The sequence below is a fragment of the Mercurialis annua genome, linkage group LG2 (assembly GCF_937616625.2).
Source record: "Mercurialis annua linkage group LG2, ddMerAnnu1.2, whole genome shotgun sequence".
In the NCBI taxonomy this organism is placed as follows: domain Eukaryota; kingdom Viridiplantae; phylum Streptophyta; class Magnoliopsida; order Malpighiales; family Euphorbiaceae; genus Mercurialis; species Mercurialis annua.
This window is the reverse complement of record NC_065571.1, coordinates 49,345,345-49,368,498: the sequence shown is the minus strand read 5'-3', so window position 1 is coordinate 49,368,498 and position 23,154 is coordinate 49,345,345. Positions and strand designations below refer to the sequence as shown.

The 23,154-nt window shown below is 34.5% G+C and overlaps 4 protein-coding genes across 5 annotated transcripts in view; 3 read left to right on the top strand and 1 right to left on the bottom strand.

Annotated features, from left to right (window-relative positions):
* LOC126667086 (glutamate receptor 2.7-like) overlaps positions 1–21,417 on the top strand; it is a 36,975-nt gene extending 15,558 nt beyond the window's left edge. The window contains exons 1-5 of one of the 2 annotated variants that reach the window (XM_050360055.2): positions 14,842–15,186; positions 18,355–19,688; positions 19,841–20,153; positions 20,338–20,744; positions 20,818–21,417. In XM_050360055.2, the coding sequence (XP_050216012.2) occupies positions 14,919–15,186; positions 18,355–19,688; positions 19,841–20,153; positions 20,338–20,744; positions 20,818–21,360 (2,865 nt within the window). In that variant the 5' untranslated portion in view covers positions 14,842–14,918 and the 3' untranslated portion in view covers positions 21,361–21,417. Of the gene's footprint in view, positions 1–14,841; positions 15,187–18,354; positions 19,689–19,840; positions 20,154–20,337; positions 20,745–20,817 lie in introns of those variants that run through there. The other variant, XM_050360054.2, reaches the window with a different exon arrangement.
* On the top strand, positions 8,336–11,780 carry LOC130015146 (glutamate receptor 2.2-like). The gene is given in 5 exon segments (XM_056104767.1): positions 8,336–9,001; positions 9,167–9,715; positions 9,831–9,876; positions 9,879–10,158; positions 10,344–11,780. Coding segments are annotated over 5 exon segments (1,974 nt in total). The 3' UTR covers positions 10,777–11,780.
* On the top strand, positions 10,876–11,780 carry LOC130015038 (glutamate receptor 2.8-like). The gene has a single exon (XM_056104443.1). The coding sequence runs from the start codon at positions 10,876–10,878 to the stop codon at positions 11,329–11,331; it is 456 nt and encodes a 151-aa protein (XP_055960418.1). The 3' UTR covers positions 11,332–11,780.
* Positions 21,418–21,502: 85 nt separating the features above from the next.
* LOC126667088 (thioredoxin-like protein YLS8) lies at positions 21,503–22,261 on the bottom strand. Its single transcript, XM_050360056.2, has 2 exons — positions 22,095–22,261; positions 21,503–21,930 (listed from the first exon to the last, which is right to left on the bottom strand). Exons 1-2 carry the CDS (start codon positions 22,212–22,214, stop codon positions 21,622–21,624), a joined length of 429 nt encoding a protein of 142 aa, XP_050216013.1. The 5' UTR covers positions 22,215–22,261; the 3' UTR covers positions 21,503–21,621.
* Between the last annotated feature and the right edge of the window lie 893 nt (positions 22,262–23,154).

Here is a 23,154-nt window from a genome sequence, read left to right as displayed (position 1 = left end):
TTTGATTGATTGTGCTTTTTTTATTTACACCGTTTATTTTATAATGAATGGTATATACCGTATTTTCATTAGAAAAGTCTCTCCTTTTGGAGTGTGATAGTCTCTCCTTTTGGAGTGTTATTTTCTTCCTGTTTCATCTTGTTTTACTCATTAATCATGGCTGGAAACTCCAGTGGCAAGGAAGTGACAGAGCTATGCTCTAAACTATCTCTGGATGATAGATCTGTGGAAGGGCTTATTCTAGAAGATGATTTACAAATGGTGGAAGCGAGTAAATTCTACATGGTGGGGAAATTCCTTTTACAAAAACCAATTCATTTTGAATCGATGAGACAAACCCTGTCCACTCTATGGAGGCCGGGAAGGGGAGTTAGTGTGACACAAACTGAGGTGGTAGGCCAGTTTCTATTTGAATTCTTTCATGAACTCGATATCCTTCGAGTATTGAATGATGGTCCCTGGACGTTCAACCAGAATGTTCTGCTGGTGAAACGGTTGGAGAACGATGAACTACCATCAATGGTGAGTTTAACAAAAATTGAGATGTGGATCCAAGTGTATAATCTGCCTGTTGGGTTCAGAACAGAGGCAACTTGTTTGGCAATTGGGAACTATGTTGGTCATCATGTGGAGACAGATAAAAAAAACTTTGATGGTGCGTGGAGAAACTATATGAGAATTCGTATTTCAATGGAGGTAGGTATGCCTCTTAAGCAGAATATGTTGATGAAGAGAAGTGGTGGGGACTGGATAGAGCTATCTTTCCAATACGAACGACTTCCATCCTTCTGTTTTATATGTGGTATAATCGGCCATTCAGAAAAAATTTATGAGGAACGCTATGACAGTCCTGTTAATCCTCCGGAGAAGAAGTATGACAGTTCCATAAGAGCAACTATGGGTGAGCCGAAAATTTTCTCAGCTAATCCATGGCTGAAAAAAGGTACTCCGGTGAACGACGGAGGGGATGAAGCAAATATGGAAGTTGATAATTTTGAGGGGCAACACCATCAATCAAGGCAATCAGGGAGACAATCAGATCCGGTCAATAAGGCAGTAACTCAAAAGGCAACTAACGAGCATGGCAGTGCACAATCTAGTCTGATGGTGAATAAGGAAACTATTATGATAAAAGAAGGGGTGATTTTGGATCCTAAAAGGCAGCGTACCCAAGAAAATATTCCAGGGCAAGGGGAATATATTTCACGATTTGAAGTTTTGGGCCAGCAACCCATTACAACTGAATCAAAAAACTTGCATTTGGTGGGCCCTGTGGAGCAGGCCCACCTACCGAAATGAGTATTTTATACTGGAACTGTCGTGGGCTGGGTAACCCACGCACAGTCCGTGTCCTTATGGATTTGGTTCATATCCATAAACCCATTCTCATCTTCCTTATGGAAACGATGATAAAACATGACAAAATGGACCGGGTCCGTACCCGTTTAGGGTTTGAAGGTAGCTGTATTGTCGACAGTGTTGGCCATGGTGGTGGCTTGGCTTTGTTCTGGCGAAATCAAGATTGGGTCTCTATCAGAAGCTTTGATAATAATTTCATCGATGCCATTGTCTCTCTCCCTCAGTTGCCGCAATGGCGCTTCACAGGTTTTTATGGGTTCCCGGAAAGACACCGTCGCCGTGAGTCTTGGGATCTTCTCCGTTCTCTCAACAATTTGGCCTCCCTTCCTTGGTGTTGTGCTGGTGACTTCAACGACATACTCCGCTCTAGTGAAAAGAGAGGAGGTAATGTTCAACCTAATTGGCTCATTGATGGTTTCAATTTGGCTATTACAGATTGTGACCTTATGGATTTAGATATGATTGGTCATCCTTATACGTGGGAAAGAGGAAGAGGTACGGATAATTGGATCGAGGAGCGCCTTGATCGTGTTCTTGTTAATCCCCTTTGGCAGTCCTGCTTCAATCAGTCAAAGCTCCGTAATATTAACACAATCTCTTCTGATCATTCGTCTTTGTTTCTAGAGTTAAAAATTGGGCAGCAAAATACTCATTCTCGTCGCTTCAGATTCGAGAACTCTTGGCTCCGAGAAAATGATTGCTCTGAAGTTGTTTTCCAAGCTTGGCATATGAATGCTTCTGAAGGCATCAAAGGGCGCATAGCTAACTGTACCGAGGCCCTTCAGAATTGGGGAAGAGCTATTATCAAGTCCTTCAAAAGGAGATTGGATATCAGCAAACACATGATGGCTAGACACAGAGGAAAAACTGATTCTTATTCGCTGGCTCAATACAACAATGCCTCTAAAGATTATGGCATGATCCTTACCCAACAGGAGGATTATTGGAGGCAGAGAGCTAAGCTCTTTTGGTTCCAAGAAGGTGATTGCAATTCGAAGTATTTTCATTCTTTCGCTTCATCAAGGAAAAGGAAAAAATACAGTCCAACAACTTCAAGATGACCAGGGAAATTGGCGAACTTGGAGCTCAGGTTTGGATAATCTAATTGTTGATTATTTTGAATCTATTTACTCTTCTAACAATGGTGATATGAGAGAGGTTCTTTCTGTTGTTGGTTCAGTGGTGTCTAATGCCCAGAATGAGTTCCTCACCAGGACCTTTACAAAAGAGGATGTCCGCACAGCTTTATTTGCTATGCACCCAGACAAGAGTCCGGGACCAGATGGTTTTAACCCAGCGTTCTTTCAGAGATTTTGGAATATTGTGGGTTCTGAGGTATCTAGATCTTTCCTTGACATTCTTAATAATTGCCATATGCCGAATGGTTTGAATGATACGCTCATTGTTCTTATTCCTAAGAAAGAAAATGTTAGTCATATTACTGATATGAGACCGATTGCCTTGTGTAATGTCTTGTTTAAGATTGTGTCTAAGATGCTTGCTAATAGACTCAAACAAATTCTGCCATATATCATTTCGCCTTCTCAAAGTGCTTTCCTTCCAGATTGTTTAATTTCTGATAATGTCTTAGTTGCTTATGAATTGCTTCACCATCTTAAATGTAAGCGTCAAGGAAAAATAGGATTGGCTGCCCTTAAACTTGATATGAGTAAGGCGTATGAACGCATTGAATGGGGTTTTCTTTCTGCTATGTTGAGTACCCTTGGTTTCTCTAATGTCTGGGTTAACTAGATCAAGCTTTGTGTCGAGACGGTTCAATATACTGTTGTGCATGACGGCAGAGAACTAGGTCCTATCCGGCCTTTCCGTGGCCTCCGGCAAGGAGATCCGCTTTCGCCATACCTCTTCATCATATGCGCTGAAGGCTTATCGAAACTCCTTGCTTCTAAAGTTAACCGGGGTCAGATACATGGTCTTAAAATTGCTCCTACAGCCCCTCCTGTTTCTCACCTCTTTTTTGCGGACGACAGCTATTTATTCTTCAATGCCACAATAGCTGAAGCAGATTGTATTCGCGAGAGCCTTGCTAGTTACTAATCAGCCTCGGGCCAAAGAGTCAACTTTCAGAAGTCTTCCATCACGTTCAGCAGAAACTCAAATCATATGATGTGCTCTGACATTTGTAATGCCCTACGGGTTCAGCAGGTTACTGAGATGGGTATTTATTTGGGTCTCCCAATCTCTGTAGGGAGAAGCAAGACCCAAACCTTTGGTTACATCAAAGATCGCATTCTTCAAAGACTTCAAGATTGGAAAGAGAAGTCTCTCTCTAGAGCAGGTAAAGAGATTCTGATAAAGGCTGTGCTTCAAGCCTTACCTACCTATGCCATGGGAGTATTTCTTTTCCCAAAAAATCTTTGTGATGATATTGAGAAGGTTATATCTCGGTTTTGGTGGAAAGCTTCGGGAAATAGTAATTTGGGCATCATTTGGCAACGCTGGGAAAAAATGTGTCTTTCTAAAAGATTCGGAGGGATTGGTTTTCGTAATTTGCATGATTTCAATCTTGCCTTGTTGGCTAAACATAGCTGGCGCATCCTTCATTCTCCTTCTTCTTTGGCCTCAGCGGTTCTCAAAGCTCGTTATTTTCCTCAATGTGGCTTTCTTTAGTCAGTTATCGGAAGTAATCCTTCGTATGTGTGGCGTAGTATCTTGGCTGGGAGGGAGATTGCGGTTAAAGGTTTAGCTCGTAAGATAGGTGATGGCTCATCTACGTTGATTTGGACTGATCCTTGGCTTCCGGCGAACGACGCTCCGTTTGTAACGTCAATGGAACCGCAAAATAATGACATTATTTATGTCTCTCAGCTTATCATCCCAGGAGCGAGTTGGGACACCTCCATTATTGATTTTCTGTTTAATGAAAGGGATAGGGCTCTTATATACTCTATTCCTTTAAACCCAAGCAGAAACAATGATTGTTGGTTCTGGAACAAGGATAAAAAGGGCTTATTTTCAGTCAAAAGTGCCTATCATCAGTCTTTTAGTAATCATCATCTTATAGATTCTTCTATTCAAAAGATTAACTGGAATAAGTTTTGGAGTTTGAGTATTCCCCCTTCAGTTAAGAATTGTTTATGGAGAACTCTAACAGGCTGCCTTCCTACGGTTGACAATCTTCTACAACGTCATGCCGTGGTTGTGAATCAATGCAGTCTCTGTAAGGAGGAAGGCGAATCTGAAACTCATGTTTTCCGTGATTGCTCTTTCGCTCAAGACTGTCTCAAGCTATTTTTAAAGACCAACTATAATAGATCTGCTATGTCTTTTATTGATTGGTTCTATGTGAATATGCTATGATGAGTACCGATAATTTTGATGGTTTGTGTGTTTTATTCTGGTATTTGTGGAAGAACAGGAATAATATGGTTTGGAATCAAAAATCTGATTCTCCTGCTGATGTGGTGCGGGCATCTAGCGTTTTCCTTAGACAGTGGAAAGACGCAAGAGCTTCTAAACTGAACGGCTCTTCTCCTGCGCTTCATCCTCCAGCAAGCTGTTGGCATAACCCGGTTCCAGGTACTTTCACTTGCAATGTTGATGCTGCCATTGTTGTTGCTGGAAACTTTAGTGCCTATGGATGTATTCTTCGCGACCATAGAGGTCATTTTTGTGCTGCCAAGCAGGCTGGTCTTCTCGGTTCTTATGAGCCACGAACTGCGGAGGCAATTGGGTTTCGTGAGGCTCTTAGTTGGCTGAAAACTAGAGGAGCTTCTCCGATTCGTGTTGAGACAGACTGTCAAGAGCTAGTCCTTGCTCTTAAGAGCCCTTGCAAGGATATCTCTTATTTTGCTGATGTTGTGTCTGACATCAAGGTTTTGTTGCGCAATATGGATAATATTTCCTTTACTTTTGTAAAACGCTCAGCGAATTCTGCTGCCCATTGTTTGGCGAAAGCAGTCAATTCTATGTCTGTGTGTAGAGTGTGGAATAGTCCACCTCATTTTCTTATTGATGTACTAGCTTCTGATATTCATTAATAAAGTTGGTATTGAGTTTCAAAAAAAAAAAAGAATGGTATATACCGTGAAATGACCTACTCAAATTCAAAATATACTTGAGAAAATTCAATCCCTCAAGATATTATTCATTAATTTGTATTTAATAAACATTAAACAAGCGTGTCCCCACATGTATAGCCTCGGTTAAGAGTATTAGATTCGATTCTCCCTCTTTTTATTGTAATAAAAATATTAATCAAGCATGGGTTAGTAAAAAAAATTATGGATGAGTTTTATTGCTTAATCTATATGTAATAATTTACTATAAGAAATTATAGATTTCTCAAAAACGAATATTAGAAGATGAGTTTTAAATTTGGAGTGTGTGTGTATATATATCCCAACTCTAATGTTTAGCAATATAAAAATATTAATAATTATAATACAATTATTAAAATAAAAACTAAATGTAAAATAAAAATTGTAATATGGCAAAACCAATTTCATTGGCTTCAATGTATTTTATATACAGCTTATTAATATATGTAAGAATGTTCCAAAAAAAATATTGAACAAAGGGTTAACGCGCTCCCTAAATTTGTGGCACGAGGTTATCTAGTCCAATTTATACTTTTTTGAGCAACTAACTCCAAAATTTTTCATTTTTGGGTCAAATAACCCCATAATTTATATTTTAATTTTAAAAAACAGATTAAGAATAATTATATCGCAACAATTAGGGAAGTATCTAATTATTTTTTTGCATCCCTCATCTCCGATTTATATTTTACGCGTTTTAAAAATACAATTATGGGATTATTTGACCCGAAAATGAAGAGTTTTGGGGTTAGTTGCTCAAAAAAGTATAAATTGGATTAGATGATCCCATGACACAATTTTAGGGGGCGCGTTAGGGGTGAGCAAGAACCGAACCAAACTGAAAAACCGAACCGAACCGAATTTTGATGTTTGGTTCGATTTTTCGGTGAAAACGGTTTGGTTCGGTTTCTACTCTAGGTAAAGTTTGGTGTTCGGTGTTCGGTTTGGTTTGGGTGTTTTGAAAACCGAACCGACCGAAAAACCGAATTAACCAAACTTTAATATAAAATATATATATATTTTAAAAATAATATACATATATACTTATATTTATATGTTTTTTGTATTTATATCTTAATTATTGTTGATATATAAGTTAATAATTGTTATTTAAACATATATGGAAGTTTATTATACTCTAATTATTTAATATTTCAATTAATTTTAATATAAAAAATTTTAAAGAAATAAAAAGTGGTGAAATTCGGTTTTAACCGAACCGAACCGTACCGAACCGAAATTTTCGGTTTGGTTCGGTTCGGTTTTTTCACCTCCAAACTAAAAGTTCGGTTCGGTTTGAGAATTTTCCAAACCAAAAACCGAAAAAACCGAAAAATTTCTAACCGAACTGAACCGAACGGACCGATGCTCACCCCTAGGGCGCGTTGACCCTTTGTTCAAAAAAGATTTGATGAGAGTTTATGGGAGATTTATCAATAAACATGTTAACTCTTATGACATATTTTCTCATTCGAGATCAAATTTACCTTAAACATACAAATAACAGTGGTAAGTAGATAACTGTAAAATAAATCATGAAAATTAGCGTGTTTTATAATTTAAAGTTTTAAACGTAAATTTGTCAACTTTGATAATTTAAACCCCAAACCTTGTTTACATATAATCTAGAATATGGAAAATTTCCTATTAAAAATATTAAAGCAAACGCCAAAATAATGATATAATGCTATATTCTAATATTAATATTAGAGTTATTTGCATATTAAGTCTCACGTTTTATGTTTGTAACAGTCTAATTTTATTTTTTTAAACATTGCATAACACAATTTATTTTTTTGTATTTTTGAATTGTGCAGCTTATAATTACCGTTTATCGAAAATATAAGCTACAAATAAAAAAGCGGACACATTTTGTATAATTTCACGTTACAAAACAATACCATCGATCCTTAACAATACTAAAAAAATTGAAGATTAAAATTGTTCTTGTAGTGTCTCTATCTCTTCAATTCTGCTATTTTAAGATGCAGAACATTTTTTCTAAAACCTTCACTTGTTTTTTTCTACAGGATAATATTTATAATGAAACACTGATTAACTTGTTTTTTTTATTATTATTTTATCAATTCTTTTTATAAATAGTTCTTTCAATCAATGTTTAAAAATTAGTTTGATGATAGGAACTCACGTCTTGTTTATTTTAGAATAATTATGATATAGTTATGTGTGTCAGTTGGTTTCTTTTTGGCTCTGTTTTGATAGATTCATCTCATTCCCGACCCAAAAAATGTCTTTAGAAAAATAATTCAGATTTATCATTTGACCAAAATAATATTAAATGTTCTCTCTAAGAATATATTGACTTTGAAACAGTCAATAACAAGATATAGGGAAACTTTCATTTCTTGCCTCTGACAATGTAATAGTGCTGTGAACATAACATAACCCAACCGAAATTTTGAAATGTTCATATTCGGCTCGTAATATGAACGAGGAATTTGTATCGGTTATTATATTTTTCTGAACTTAATTTGAATTAGTGTTTATATTCAATTTATTTAAAATTTATAGTGTTCTTATTTGGTTTGTATTCAACTCATATTTATCCGTTTAACAGTTAAACGAACACAAACACGAGCCGAAACTACTTAATTTTGCTTTTTTCTTTTGTTAAAACTATGCAATTTTGTTTATAACAATAAAATTGCAATGTATTAAGAATGTTTTATATTTGATTTAAATAAGATTAGCCAGTTCTGGAACTCTTATTTAATTCTTATATGTATCAGTTCCTAAACTCTTTATCAAGCTTTTATACGAACTAGTTCACGAAACCGTAATCGAGCTATTTGTGAACATAAACGAGCCAAATATTGTTCATATCGTTTAAATAAATAAACATAGAATCAAGCACAAATAAACAATGCAAGTTGTTCTTCCTATAAACATTAAACATGTTTTCAGTTCGCTCATGTTGTTCTTCCTGTAATGAAATCACAGCTCTGGAGCTGATAAAAAATGTGCAAGTGCAAGCAATCATAGGTCCGAACACATCAATGCAAGCTGATTTCGTAATTGATCTTGGACAAAAAGCTCAGATACCCATCATCTCATATTCTGCAATAAATCCTTCACTTACTTCCATCGAAACCCCATATTTTTTCCGAGCTGCACAAGATGACTCAGTTCAACTCGAAGCCATTACTGCCATCATTAAAGCTTTTGGATGGAGACAGGCAGTGCCCATTTACATCGATAATCAGTACGGCCGAGGAATTTTGCCATTTTTAGCTGATTCTTTACAACGAATTGATACTCATATCCCTTACAGGTTTACTCTATCTCCCGTTGCTACTGATGATCAGATAGTTGAAGAGCTTTTGAAGTTGATAACTATGCAAACTCGGGTTTTCATTGTTCATATGCCACAATTTCTGGGCTCTCGTCTCTTTACCAAAGCAAAAGAGCTTGGAATGATGAGCGAAGGCTATGTTTGGATCATTACTGATGGAATGACTGACCACTTGAGTTCTTTAAATCCTTTTATCATTGAATCAATGCAAGATGTGATTGGTGTTCGACCTTACGTTCCAAGGTGTAAAGAGCTCGAAAATTTTCGTGTTCCTTGAAAGAGAAATTTTCTGCAAGAAAATCCAGGAAATGTTGATTTTGAATTGAGCATATTTGAACTAAGGGCTTATGATGCTGCTACTGCATTAGCCATGGCAATTGAGAAAACTGGAGCTGCAAATTTCGCCTTTGGAAAGGCGAATACTTCTTCTTAATCAACTGACCTCGCATCACTTGGGGTGTCTCTAAATGGTCATGCCCTTGTTCAAGCATTATCAACCACTCGCTTCAAAGGCCTCATCGGAGATTTCCGTTTCGTTAAAGGGCAGCTACCACCACCATCTTTCGAAATAATCAATGTCATCGTCGATAGAACTAGAGGACTCGGATTTTGGACACACAAAAATGGACTTGTCAAGAAACTGAACTCATCAGTAGCAAAAACAGGCACTTCTAAGTCCAATCTTGGACCTGTTATTTGGCCAGGGGATTCATCTTCTGTTCCTAAGGGATGGGAGATTCCGACAAATGGCAAGAAACTACGAATCGGAGTGCCAGTGAAGGATGGCTATACTGAATTTGTAAAGGTGAGGAGAGATGGCCTGACTAATACTACAAATATAACAGGTTACTGCATAGATGTTTTTGATGCTGTAGTAGAAGCATTGCCTTACTCTCTAACTCATGAATACATCCCATTTGCTATGCCTGATGGTACCGCTGCAGGAACTTATAATGATCTAGTCAATCAAGTGTACACTAGGGTAAATCTTTTAATCTCTCCTCAATATTATAGTTAACCAGCTAAATGAACTAAATTTCTCGGTATATGTATTTGTAAACTGTCTAAACTAATTTTATCCGTTCCTTGAATAACAGAATTTTGATGCTGTGGTGGGAGATATAGCTATAATTGCCAATAGATCCTTTATGTGGACTTCACACTGCCTTATACTGAGTCAGGAGTATCAATGTTAGTTCCAATTAAAGACAACAAGAGTAAAAATGCATGGGTTTTCTTGAAGCCTTTGACATGGGATCTTTGGTTGACAAGCTTTTGTTTCTTTATTTTCATTGCATTTACTGTGTGGGTTCTTGAACATAGAGTCAATGAAGATTTTAGAGGTCCTCCTTCTCATCAAGTTGGCACAGCCTTCTGGTTCTCTTTCTCCACCATGGCTTTTGCCCAACGTAAGTACTCATCAACGCCTCGATGGTATAATACTATGTAGTACATGCTCAAAAAGCTCCGAAATAATATATCTTTTTACGAAAATAAGTTCTTAAGATAGTGTTGAAAATAACGAATTTAGGACTCGTTAAGTTTTTTCGAGCAACGTAGATACAAATTCAAGAACTAATACTTACAATTTCAGGGGAGAAAGTGATGAGAAACTTGGCCAGAGTAGTAGTAATCATATGGTGCTTTGTAGTATTGATTCTCACTCAAAGCTATACAGCTAGTTTAACGAGTCTCCTCACCGTCCAGCAGCTCATACCAACTGTAACTGATGTTCATCAGCTCATTAAAAATGGAGATAACGTAGGCTATCCGAAGGGCTCTTTTGTTCTAGGTATCTTGACAAGCTTGGGCTTTGACGAATCAAATCTCAAAATGTACAAATCTACTGAACAATGCAACGAACTTTTCTCGAAGGGAAGAAAAAATGGCGGCATTGCTGCTGCTTTCTATGAAATTCCATGCATTAAGCTGTTTCTTGCAAAGTATTGCTCCAAATATACTATGGTTGAACCGACGTTTCAGACAGGTGGCTTTGGATTTGTAAGCTCCTCGTCTTTTTTTTTATTACTAATGTTCAGATAAATTTTGCATTCTGACACGAAGTTTCAGGTTTTTCCTTGAGGATCTCCATTAGTACCTAACATATCGAGAGCGATCCTGAATTTAAGGGAAGGAGATAAAATGAAGAGAATTAAAAGAGCATGGTTTGGAGAACAAGTCCCATGTCCAGATCCAAGCACTATTATTTCTTCCAGTAGCCTTAGTCTCAGAAGTTTCTGGGGTCTATTTTTAATTGTTGGAGTAGCTTCAGTTTTAGCTCTTATTGTTTTCGCACTTGTCTTCTTTTACCAACAAAGACAAATTTTACTACCTAATCCAAATTTATTAGATTCTTCATCAGTTTGTAGCAGAATTGTTAAGTTGGTCAGGATATTTGACCACAAGGACTTGAAATCACACACTTTCAGAAAGGGTAAAGAAGTGCATGAGATACATTTGGCAATGCCAAGTCCTTCAATCTATTCCGTCCAAACCAATTTTCCTGAAGAACACGGGACGCCTTCTATGGATTACGGAGATCCAAATCCAACTCCTCAACAAGTAGTGATAAATATTAATGAGCTTGTGGAATTGTAGTCATCCATAATGGTTGTATAGTTCATGTAGTAGTAGTTGAGGCTTAATACATAGTTTGACCTCTGAATTTGTACCCTTTTACCCATCTAACCCCTAAATTTAACGTCTCACCTATCGAACCTCTGAAGTTGTTAAATAATCCGATTTAACCCCTGAACTTGATAAATATATAAGTATTGAACCCTTCGTGTCCACCTGTCACTTGAAACGTTCTAGAAGAAATTGTGTACGGAGGGGTTAAATGTTTACGTATTTATCAAGTTCGGGGGTCAAATCGGGTTATTTAACAAGTTCAGGGGTTCGATAGGTGAGATGTTAAGTTTGGAAGTTAAATGGGTAAAAAAGTACAAGTTCAGGGGTCAAACTATGTATTCAGCCTAGTAGTTGAGGCTCTCAAAATCAAAGATGTTAAACTTACCGTCATATCTATATATTCTTTTATTTATTAACTAGTGTTGTCCTTATATGTGTAACTTTGAAATTTGTGGAGGACTTAATTTTCTAGAAATTTACTCTGTTCTAATGTGTCAATTAGAATACTATGATTCTGATGACTATATGACCATTAATTAGAATCGTCTTCTGCTTCTTAATCGGTTGAATTCAAGCTAAGAAAATGAATTCCAAGTCATTTGTTGTTTGAGTCATCTTAGAATTAAAGTCAAAGTATAAAACCTAGATGTCTGCTAGTCGTTTAAGGAATCTAATAAAAGCCTAAACGTAAATCTAAGATGATTCAGGAATTTTATTAGGCTTAATGGCTTATAAAAAACCACGATGTTAGCATGTTTTGCAAATTTAATATGAACTTTTAATTTTGGCAAATTAATACACAAACTTTTGATTTTTTGCAATTTTAGCACCGGTCAATTTTCTTTCAGAAAAATAGAGAAAAATGTTGATGTGTACGACGGAATAATCACTGTTCCGACGTCCACATCAACATTTTTCTGACAGAAAATTGCTCGGTGCTAAAATTACAAAAAAAAAAAAGTTAATGTATTAATTTGCCAAAATTAAAAGTTTAAACACACTAAAATTTGTGATTTTTTTATGCTATTAAGCCGTTTTATTATCATAAGCTTTTTCGATTTTTATAAATTTTTGTGACATATTTTCTCATTCGAGATGAAATTTATCTTAAATGATAAAAAAACTAAATATTTCAATACAAAAATATTAATGTGGACGACAAAATATATAGATTACTACGTTCATAATCGATATTATCAAAGCTCATCATTTTGATTTAAAAAATGAGATTTCATATTTTAAATTGCTAAAAATTAAAAATTTATAGTAAAATCATAAAACATGTTAAAATTTATAATATATTTTATATTTAAATCAAAATAGTAAACTATTTATTTGGTCGTGGTTTCTTCAGCCTCTTTATGAAGTTAGTAGTAATCAAGCAAGTCAAGAATGAAAGCTTTATGAGTCATCTGAATTGGCAAGAAAGATAGCATAATATCTTAATTCGGGTAATTGACCGTGGAAGTATTCAAACTATTACTATTTTATATTTTGATGATTAAATTTTGATTCGTTTAAAATGGTTATTGATGCAGTTGTGAAGACGGAATTCGACTTCATGGAGAAAAAGGAGTACAAGGCGGCATAATAACATTTTGTAATTTTATCAAAATTGGAGGTGCGATTTGGGCAATTTCTGAGCCTAAATTTATAAGAAACAAGTTAAATTAGCTAACAATCAATACTCTTCAGCTTTATTTATGGTCTACATCGTTTTTTGGACAAAATTCCATCGTTTGAGCCTTTAAAATGGCAATTTTGTGATTATGGTAGATTTAAAATTTTTGTTATTTTATTTCCTTTAGGGTTTTTTTTATTTTAGTATTTAGACAGCGTTATGAGTTGTTTGACGGCAATTTATATAGTTAAAGACAGATTTAATCATTTTTTGAAATTTCGGTACTTAATTGGATCAACGAAATTTTGATGCCTCATTAAAATTCTTGATATTGAATCAATAAGTTTTAGAAGTTTACTTGCTAGTATATTACGTATCAACGACATTTAAATTATCTGGTTCTTAGTTGTGACTTCTGCTACGTCAATTATTAAATTCTACTATTATCTATTCTATTTGGTTATTAAATATTAATTTTATTTATATGAGAGGTTTTTCAATAAAAAAAATAAAGTTATATTTTTTTATTCTTTTCTATAAAACTTGACATTTGTGTATAATTTGACCAAAAAGCTCTCCGATTGCCAAATTGTTTATTTAAAAAAAAACTTCTGTTAAAACAAATTAAAATTTAATAATTAGAAACAAATTAAAATTTGATCACACAAATAAATAAGTTGTAGTTTCGATACCATCAATGTCAATTATCCGTCTTAATTCACAAGACTTCAAATTGGAGATAACAAAATCACCAGAAAATGCCTAATCGTCAAAATTTGCAATTCATCAGGTCATAATTTCTCTAATCAAACTTTAATTTTCTGACATCGAACAAACTTTGAATTAGTCAAGGTAAAGTAAACCAATAGGTTATACAATAAAATAAATAAAAATTCTGATCTGGAATAGCATAATATCTTCACCCGTAGTTAATCTGCTTATTGGACTTTAGACAAAATGCCTAATCATCATATTTATGGATCATACTTTGATTTGGTCAAAGTAAAGTAAATCAATAATATATTAAACAATTATTATCTGAATATAGTAACTCTCTCGACGTACTTATTATAAATATTTTTTTTATCTCAAACTGTTAGACAATTATTATCTGAATATGGATCATACTTTGACGGCAATTTATATTTTTAATTCGAAATTATAAGCTAATTTTTTAATATATATTTCTTCTCAAATATTTTATCAATTTGGAATTAAAAGAATGTAATGAAAGCTTAACCTATCAAACGATTCATGCATGATGCATGTTTATATTTTTATTTATTTTGATTCATTTTTTAAGTTAGTTTTTGTATTCAATAGATTTTTATACTTTCCGTTTTGCATTTATTAAGTCTTTTTATAGACAAAAATTGTGAATATGTCGCTCAATTTCTGTTAAGTAATTTTTAATTTCACATAGTAATAATGAAAAATCCCCTACTTTTAAAAAAAATTATTTACTATATCTTCTTACATCTTTTGTAGTTTTATATTTTTATTTATTTCGTCTCTCAAAGTCCAATGACGCAGAACATTATGCTAATGTGTCGCATTAAATAGACAATTAAAGTCAGTTTGGGACCGTATTACGGTGAGTATACTGCACACTCCTTTTTTGTCCGATAAAAAAATCAAAAAAAGTTAAATAGATAAAAACAAATGGTGCCCATTCCAAGTAAGCAGGAAAATTAAAATGACTGCAGTGCATCTCAAATGTCTGCAATCTTAGTCACTCATTAGTGGAAGCAATTTAGCAGATTTAAATATGTAATAACAATTATTAATTTATGTTCTTCGTCGTCCCAGCATAAAAGTAAACTCTTCACGTCTCTCTTTTTGTCTCTATATAATTATAAAATCCAGAGATGTTATAAACAAATCAATAATTTTGTGTATACAGAAATAGTACCCCAATAAGCAAAAACAGAAGATGAAAAAATATAATTCAAAATATGTCATCTCTTTCACTTTGCTTTTACTTATTGGTGTGTTCATAGAAATGACGAAGGCTCAGAATCAGAACACGACAGTGCTCGTAAATGTCGGAGTTGTGGTCGACCTGGAGGCCGAGAGGAAAGGATTGAGCTGCATAGAGATGGCCCTGTCGGATTTTTATGGTTCCCATTCTTATTACAAAACAAGGTTGGTTCTTAACGTTAGAGACTCCATGCAAGATGTCGTCGGCGCTGCTTCTGCAGGTCACCTTCTTTCTCTCTCTATCTCTTCAATTCATGAGCAGTTTATTATATATATATATGGTTAAATTGTGGATGAGGAAATTAAATTGATGATAAAAACTTTGATTGTCTTAAAATTTGTGCTAAACCAAGGCGATCTCATTTGGCTGAACTAGAGTCTAGATGACTTTAGTTGTGGAAAATTAATTACTTCTTCTATAATTAGTTTGTGTAATCACTATTTTGTTATAACTAGTTTGATGATAGGATTTGGAACTCACGTCTTAATTATTTAGAAGGGAAAAGATATAAAAATGATCCTAATGTTGTCACTGAAGAACAAAAATGATGAAGAACAAAAATGATCCTAATGATTTTCGAGGTGCAAATATTTCCTAATATTGTCATTGAGGAGCAAAAATGACCTTAATGTTCTGAAAAACTGAAACTTAGAGTTCTCAATTAGACATGATTATATCGCGCCGTTTTCTGGCAAAAAACAAATATCACGCCGTTAAATTTAAGATCATCTTTTTACCTTCGAAGTCATTAAAGTTTTTTGGCCAAATGTTTTAAAAAGGCCAAACCTTTTATAAAAGTTTCACAAAAGTCCCGATCTTTCAATTTTGTCGATTTTGGCCAAAAACTGATTATTTGGTTTCAATTGTGACCAACTCTCAGATTGATTTCAATTTGCCTATGTGGCGCTTATGTGACGCCTATTTGGCATGCCAAATATTGAAAGGTCGGGACTTTTGTGAAACCAAATAATCCATTTTTGGCCAAAATCGACAAAATTAAAAGGTCAGGACTTTTGTGAAACAAATAATCAGTTTTTGGCCAAAATCGACAAAATTAAAAGGTCGGAACTTTTGTGAAACTTTTGTAAAAGGTTTGGCCTTTTTACAATATTTGGCCAAGTTTTTTTATGCGCAACACTAGAATCATTTTTATATCTTTATGTTGATGTGTATTGAAAAATAATTTTTTTGAACTTCTATTATAAAATTATCCTATAAAATCAAATATTTTTTTTTTCTAATTCTTCATCTTTGTTGTTTTTACTTCAACTAATATCCATATTGTTATTATTATTCCTGCTATATATGTTCGACAGATTAGTTGGAGAATTTTTCTATTTTTTATAAATTATAAAACCATTCATCTTTACTAAGTTTATCATTTTTGTCATTTCCTAAAATATGTAAATAGATTAAGATTTTTCACTTTGCTATCAAAATTAAATTGGAGAGTTTGTTTGTTTTTTTGTAATTATTCTTCAAAGAAATAAGTAAATAGTCTCTTTTACCACATCAGAAATCCTTGGGTGAAATAAAGAAGAATATGAGGCAGTGGAGTATAAAAGAAAAGGTTAATTCGGCTAATCTATTTGACATGGCATGAGAATCTCATGGATACTAATTGAGATAAAAATAATAAAATCAAAAAATTTAAAGGAAATAATTTAATTGCAAGGATAATTTACAGAACAATTTTACAATGAAAATTTTGAGAAATAATATTTGTTAATATCGAAAAGATATATGCTCCTAATGTTGCCGATATGGCTAAAAAATGACCCTGATATTGGAAGCACAAAAATAACCTTAAGTTTAACATATGATATAATTTTGTCTAATAGAGGGGTCTATAGATTTCAGGACGTTATGGTCATTTTTGCACCACAATGGGAATATTAAGGCTATTTTTGCACTTCAAAAATCATCAGGCTCATTTTTGCACACTGGTAGTAATATTAGGGTTGGTTTTGTACTTTTTCCCGATTTGGAAAAGGTATGATGTAGGTATGTGAGAGAGTCGGTTTGTTTTTAGCAAAAAGTCAACATTTGACCAAAATAATATTGATCTTTAAATGAGAATATTTTGACTTTGAAACAGTCAATAACAAGAATGGGAACATTTTCACTAAAACCTACCTAAATTCTCTTCGCTTTTCCTATGTGATACCTTTATTTTAATGGTTAATTACATATAAAAGCACCACTGTTATACGAAATTGCAAAAATAACACGACCTTTAAAACGTGTCAATTCAGGGCACCGCCTTTCATTTTTTTTCAAAAACAACATGAGCATGTTTTTAGATAAAATTTTGCTGAATTTGACACCCGATGGGAGTGCCACGTGTCATGCCACGTCAGCAAAACCACCACTAAAAATGCGTTCATGTTGTTTTTGAAAAGAAATGAACGGTGGTGTCCTGAATTGCCACGTTTTAAAGGTCGTGTTATTTTTACAATATCGTGTAAAAGTGGTGATTTTATATGCAATTAATCCTATTTTAATTTGCATTTGAAAATACTAAAAAGTTAATTTTGTAATAATAAATTACATTCTATTAATTATTATCTTTCCATCAAAAAATAAAATCAATATTGCAGTAACATGAACATACATCCGACAGTCATGTAAAACACTATAGCTTATTAATATGTCTATTTTTTTTTTTTGATAAATGGTGATTATATTAGCTATACCATAAGATGTGAAGGAAAAAAAATCGAAAGCTAAAACCTCAAAAAAGAAGTCTAAGTATCGGAATACATCGTTACCGCCATAAATAAAATGAGAATTGTGATATCTATGATGAATCACACCCTTATTAATACAAAAAAAAAAAATCAAATCCTTGTTGCTAATAGCCTCATTGGAAACATCAATTTGTTTCTTGCTTTCCAAAATTCCCAAATGCAGAAAAACTAAATCATTGCCCAAAGATTTTTGTAGCTCGGATTAGTCAAATCCATCCATTGACTAAAAGTTAGAAATATCACCCGGAATGGTCCATGCTAAAATCTCAATCTTGCTAAGAAAATCTGACCAAAAACTCCAAGTAAAATGACAGAAAATAACAATGTGATTTCCTGTTTCAACATCGTCACAACGGGCACAAAAGCGCTGCTTATAATCAATAATATGTCTATTTTCAAAGGGTATTATTTTTTCTTTTCAAAAAGTACGAAAGTTTTTTTATACCTTTTATCTTAAACTATAAGAGAGTTAAGATTTTGTTCATGTTTAAGTTTATTTGTACCCAAAAAATGTATACAGGAGTTTAATTATGTGTACCAAACCAAAAAGTACAATGTTTTTATATAACCTTTGCCAAACAAAATAAAGGAGAATTGTACAGTTTGCTCATGTAGCTGTTCCTGTTATGAAATCACAGCTCTGGACCTGATAAAAAATGTGCAAGTGCAAGCAATCATAGGACCAAATACATCAATGCAAGCTGATTTCGTAATTGATCTTGGACAAAAAGCTCAGATACCCATCATCTCATATTCTGCAACAAATCCTTCATTACTTACTTCCATCAAAACCCCATATTTTTTCAGAGTTGCACAAGATGACTCAGTTCAACTCAATGCCATTGGTGCAGTCATTAAAGCTTTTGGATGGAGACAGGCAGTGCCCATTTACATCGATAATCAGTACGGCCAAGGAATTTTGCCATTTTTAGCGGATACTTTACAAAAGATCGATACCCGTATCCCTTACAGGTGTACTCTATCTCCTGTTTCTACTGATGATCAAATAGTTGTAGAGCTTTTAAAATTGATGACTATGCAAACTAGAGTTTTCATTGTTCATATGCCGCCATTTCTGGGCTCTCGTCTCTTTACCAAAGCAAAAGAACTTGGAATGATGAGCGAAGGCTATGTTTGGATCATTACTGATGGAATGGCTGATTATTTGACTTCTCTAGATCCTTCTATTATTGAATCAATGCAAGGTGTGATTGGTATTCGACCTTATGTTCCAATGAGTAAGGAGCTCGAAAGTTTTCGTGTTCGATGGAAGAGACATTTTCTGCAGGAAAATCCAGGGAATACTGATTTTGAATTGAGTATTTTCGAACTATGGGCATATGATGCCGCTATTGCATTAGCTATGGCAGTTGAGAAAACTGGGGCTGGAAATTTATCCTTCCGAGAGGCGAATACTTCTTCATCGACTGACCTTGCATCACTTGGGGTGTCACTAAATGGTCCTGCCCTAGTTCAAGCATTATCAACCACTCGCTTCAAAGGCCTCGCTGGAGATTTCCTATTCGTTAAAGGGCAGCTACCACCATCAGCTTTCCAGATAATCAATGTTATCGGTGATGGAACTAGAGAACTTGGATTTTGGACACCCAAAAATGGTCTTATCAAGAAACTGAGCTCGCCAGTAGCAAAAACAAGCACCTCTAAGTCCAATCTTGCACCTGTTATTTGGCCAGGGGATTCAACTTTTGTTCCCAAGGGATGGGAGATTCCAACAAATGGCAAGAAACTAAGAATCGGAGTGCCGGTGAAGGAAGGCTATAGTGAATTTGTTAAGGTGACGAGAGATAGCATGTCTAATGCTACAAGTGTAAAAGGCTACTGCATAGATGTTTTTGATGCTGTAGTAGAAGCATTGCCTTACTCTCTGACTTATGAATACATCCCATTCGCTAAGCCGGATGGTAGCACTGCAGGAACTTATAATAATCTAGTCAATCAAGTGTACACTGGGGTAAATCTTTTAAGCTCTCCTCAACATTATATTCAACTAGCTAAATAACCTAAATTTCTTTGTATTTGTATCTATCCTAAACTATCGACTAATTTGCAACGGAGTGAGTATACTGTTGTCTGAGTTAATTTTATTTGTTCTATGACTAACAGGATTTTGATGCTGTGGTGGGAGACACAACTATAATTGCCAATAGATCCTTTTATGTCGACTTCACATTGCCTTATACTCCGTCAGGAGTATCAATGTTTGTTCCAATTAAAGACAACAAGAGTAAAAATGCATGGGTTTTCTTGAAGCCTTTGACATGGGATCTTTGGGTGACAAGTTTCTGTTTCTTTATTTTCATTGGATTTGCTGTTTGGGTTCTTGAACATAGAATCAATGAAGATTTTAGAGGTCCTCCTTCGCATCAAGTTGGCACAGCCTTCTGGTTCTCCTTCTCCACCATGGCTTTTGCCCAACGTAAGTACTCATCGACGCATTGATGATATAAAACTATATAGTAGACACACTAGCGCTGAAATAATATATATTTGTACTAGAATAAGTTCTAAATATAGAGTTTTAAAAGAAATGAATTTACGACTCGATAAGTTTTTCCGTGAAATGTAGATATGAATTCAAGAACTAATACTTACAATTTCAGGGGAGAAAGTGATGAGCAACTTGGCCAGAGTAGTAGTAATCATATGGTGCTTTGTAGTATTGATTCTCACTCAAAGCTATACAGCTAGTTTAACAAGTCTCCTCACCGTCCAGCAGCTCATACCAACTGTAACTGATGTTCATCAGCTCATAAAAAATGGAGATAACGTTGGGTACCTAAAAGGCTCTTTTGTTCCAGATATCTTGACAAGCTTGGGCTTTGATGAATCAAATCTCAAAATGTACAAATCTACTGAAGAATGCAACGAACTTTTCTCGAAGGGAAGAAAAAATGGCGGCATTGCTGCTGCTTTTGATGAAATTCCATACATTAAGCTGTTTCTTGCAAAGTATTGCTCCAAATATACTATGGTTGAACCGACGTTTCAGACGGGTGGCTTTGGATTTGTAAGCTCCTCATCTTTTTCTTTTTTAATTACTAATTTTCAGATAAATTTTACATTTTGACACGGCATTTCAGGTTTTCCCTAGAGGATCTCCATTAGTACCTGATATATCGAGAGCAATCTTGGATGTGACCGAAGGAGATAAAATTAAGAGAATTGAGAAAGCATGGTTTGGAAAACAAGTCCCGTGTCCAGATGCAAGCACTAGTATTGCTTCCAGTAGCCTTAGTCTCAAAAGTTTCTGGGGATTATTTTTAATTGCAGGAGTAGCTTCGGTATTCGCTCTGATCATATTCGCCCTCGTTTTCTTTTACCAACATAGGCAAATTTGGCTACCAAATTCGGATGTTTCAGATTCTTCGTCAGTATGGAGCAGAATTATCAACTTAGTCAGAATATTTGACCACAAGGACTTAAAATCGCACACTTTCAGAAAGGGTAGTGAAGTGCATGAGATACATTCGGCGATGCCAAGTCCTTCGATCTATTCCATCCGAACAGATTTTCCTGAAGAACACGGGTCGCCTTTTGTAGGTTACGGAGATACAAATCCAACTCCTCAACAAGTAGTGATAGATATTAATGAACTTGTAGAATCAACAAGTAGTCATTCATAGATGTTTGTATAGTTCACATCTATATTTTCTTTTATCAAGTCCTGAAAATTTCTCTAACCATTAGCATTCAAATAGAAGCTGATACCTAATTTTTTTATAAACTTTTGGCTTTAATTGTATTATCAAGGTAACAATGCAAAACTAGAATAAAATAGAGGCAGTAATACCACAATAAACCTGTGTTAACAAGCACATTGCACTTTAATAATTTCGTAGCATAGTTTTCAACAGAATCACACGAATAATAACTTACCTATACACTTAGTAGCGGTACTTGGTGGAGTAATCTTTAGGTGCAATAACCAAACCGCGGCCCTTCCTTGCCCCACGGTACACAGTCTCAACAATGTCGACGAACTCCTGCTTATCTTTAAGCGCCCAGTTGATTTTATTGTTGTTCCCGGTTCCAAGATCAATCATTATGTGCTTGTTCCGAAAGAAGAACATGATCGTGGATGGATCATAGAGTTCGTACATCGTGTTGAAATCGGGTACTTCTGTGATGTTCACAAGGTATATGACAGCAAAATTCTTAATTGTCTCAGCAACTGAAGCCAAAACTTCATCCATCTGAAAACCAAAAACAAAAAAAAAATCATTAACAATTTAATCAGAAATATCCAAATCCCAATCAGCATAATGAATTAAATCGATTAATCAATAACAATATGGATTATAAAATTCATAAAACTAAAACCCTAAATAAGAGTAAATAATAAAAATAAAGTGGATACCTGCATACAGGTGTCATCCCAGTCGTGACCAAATCGGATGAGAACGAGACGCTCTTCTTCGGCCAAGATGGCCTGATCGACGGCCCATCCGGAGTGCAAGTGCGGAAGCAAATACGACATCTCTCCGGCGAGTATAATCCCTAATCTATGCGATAATGAGCAATTTGTAATTGATTATTTAGGGAAAAGATACTCAAATGGCCCTAATACTTTGAGTCCGTATCACTTCTGACCTTTATGTTTTTTCCAGCGCAAAAAAACCTCAAACTTGCTGCTGCTTTTGATGAAACGCCCATTAAGCTCCTTATGTATTTTCTTTATTTCTCAATTATAAACTTTGAGGTAATTTTTGCATTCTGACACAATTTTATGTCCATAAAGTTTTTTAAAATGAAATTGCGAAGAAAATTAAGGACAATTAAAAAAATTAAGATTCAAAATCATCCCACAATTAGATTATCACATTCTTCTTAATAACTATTAATTTCAATAATTATGATTATAAATGTATAAAAGAGTTAATTTTGAGTTAATTTTTTAGGAGTGTGTATTCGGTAACTCAATTAAATTGAATTTGTCATTTTACACAACCAAATCAAATTAATTTATCCTAAAACCTTTAATTTTTTAAATGAATTATACAACAGCGATAAGTTCAATTGATTTTTTAACTAAGATAAATTTTTTAGTTTGGTTTGTATGAAAACTGATTTAGCATCTTCTATTTTTAAAATTGAACTGAATATAATAAATATATTAGAAATCATATGTTGTAATTTAGAAATAAGTTGGCCCTCTTAAATATAGATCAAATATTGCAACCTAATCCGGATTTATATGATTCTTCATCAGTATGGAGCAGAATTATAAAGTTGGTCAGAATATAATTTTGACCGCAAGGACTTGAAATCACACACTTTCAGAAAGGGTAGTGAAGTAAATAAGATACATTTGGCAGCACCAACCCAAGTCCTTCAATCTGTTCTGTCCGAACAGATTTTCCTGAAGAACACGGGACGCCTTCTGTAGTTTACGATGATCCAAATCCAACACCTCAACA

Bases quoted from the DNA above. Each gene is read 5' to 3' on its own strand.
- LOC126667088 (XM_050360056.2), bottom strand. From the start codon at position 22,214: ATGTCGTATTTGCTTCCGCACTTGCACTCCGGATGGGCCGTCGATCAG. The intron at 21,931-22,094 runs GTATCCACTTTA...TTTGGTTTTCAG, and splicing joins GGGATGACACCTGTATGCAG to ATGGATGAAGTTTTGGCTTC.
- LOC130015038 (XM_056104443.1), top strand. From the start codon at position 10,876: ATGAAGAGAATTAAAAGAGCATGGTTTGGAGAACAAGTCCCATGTCCA.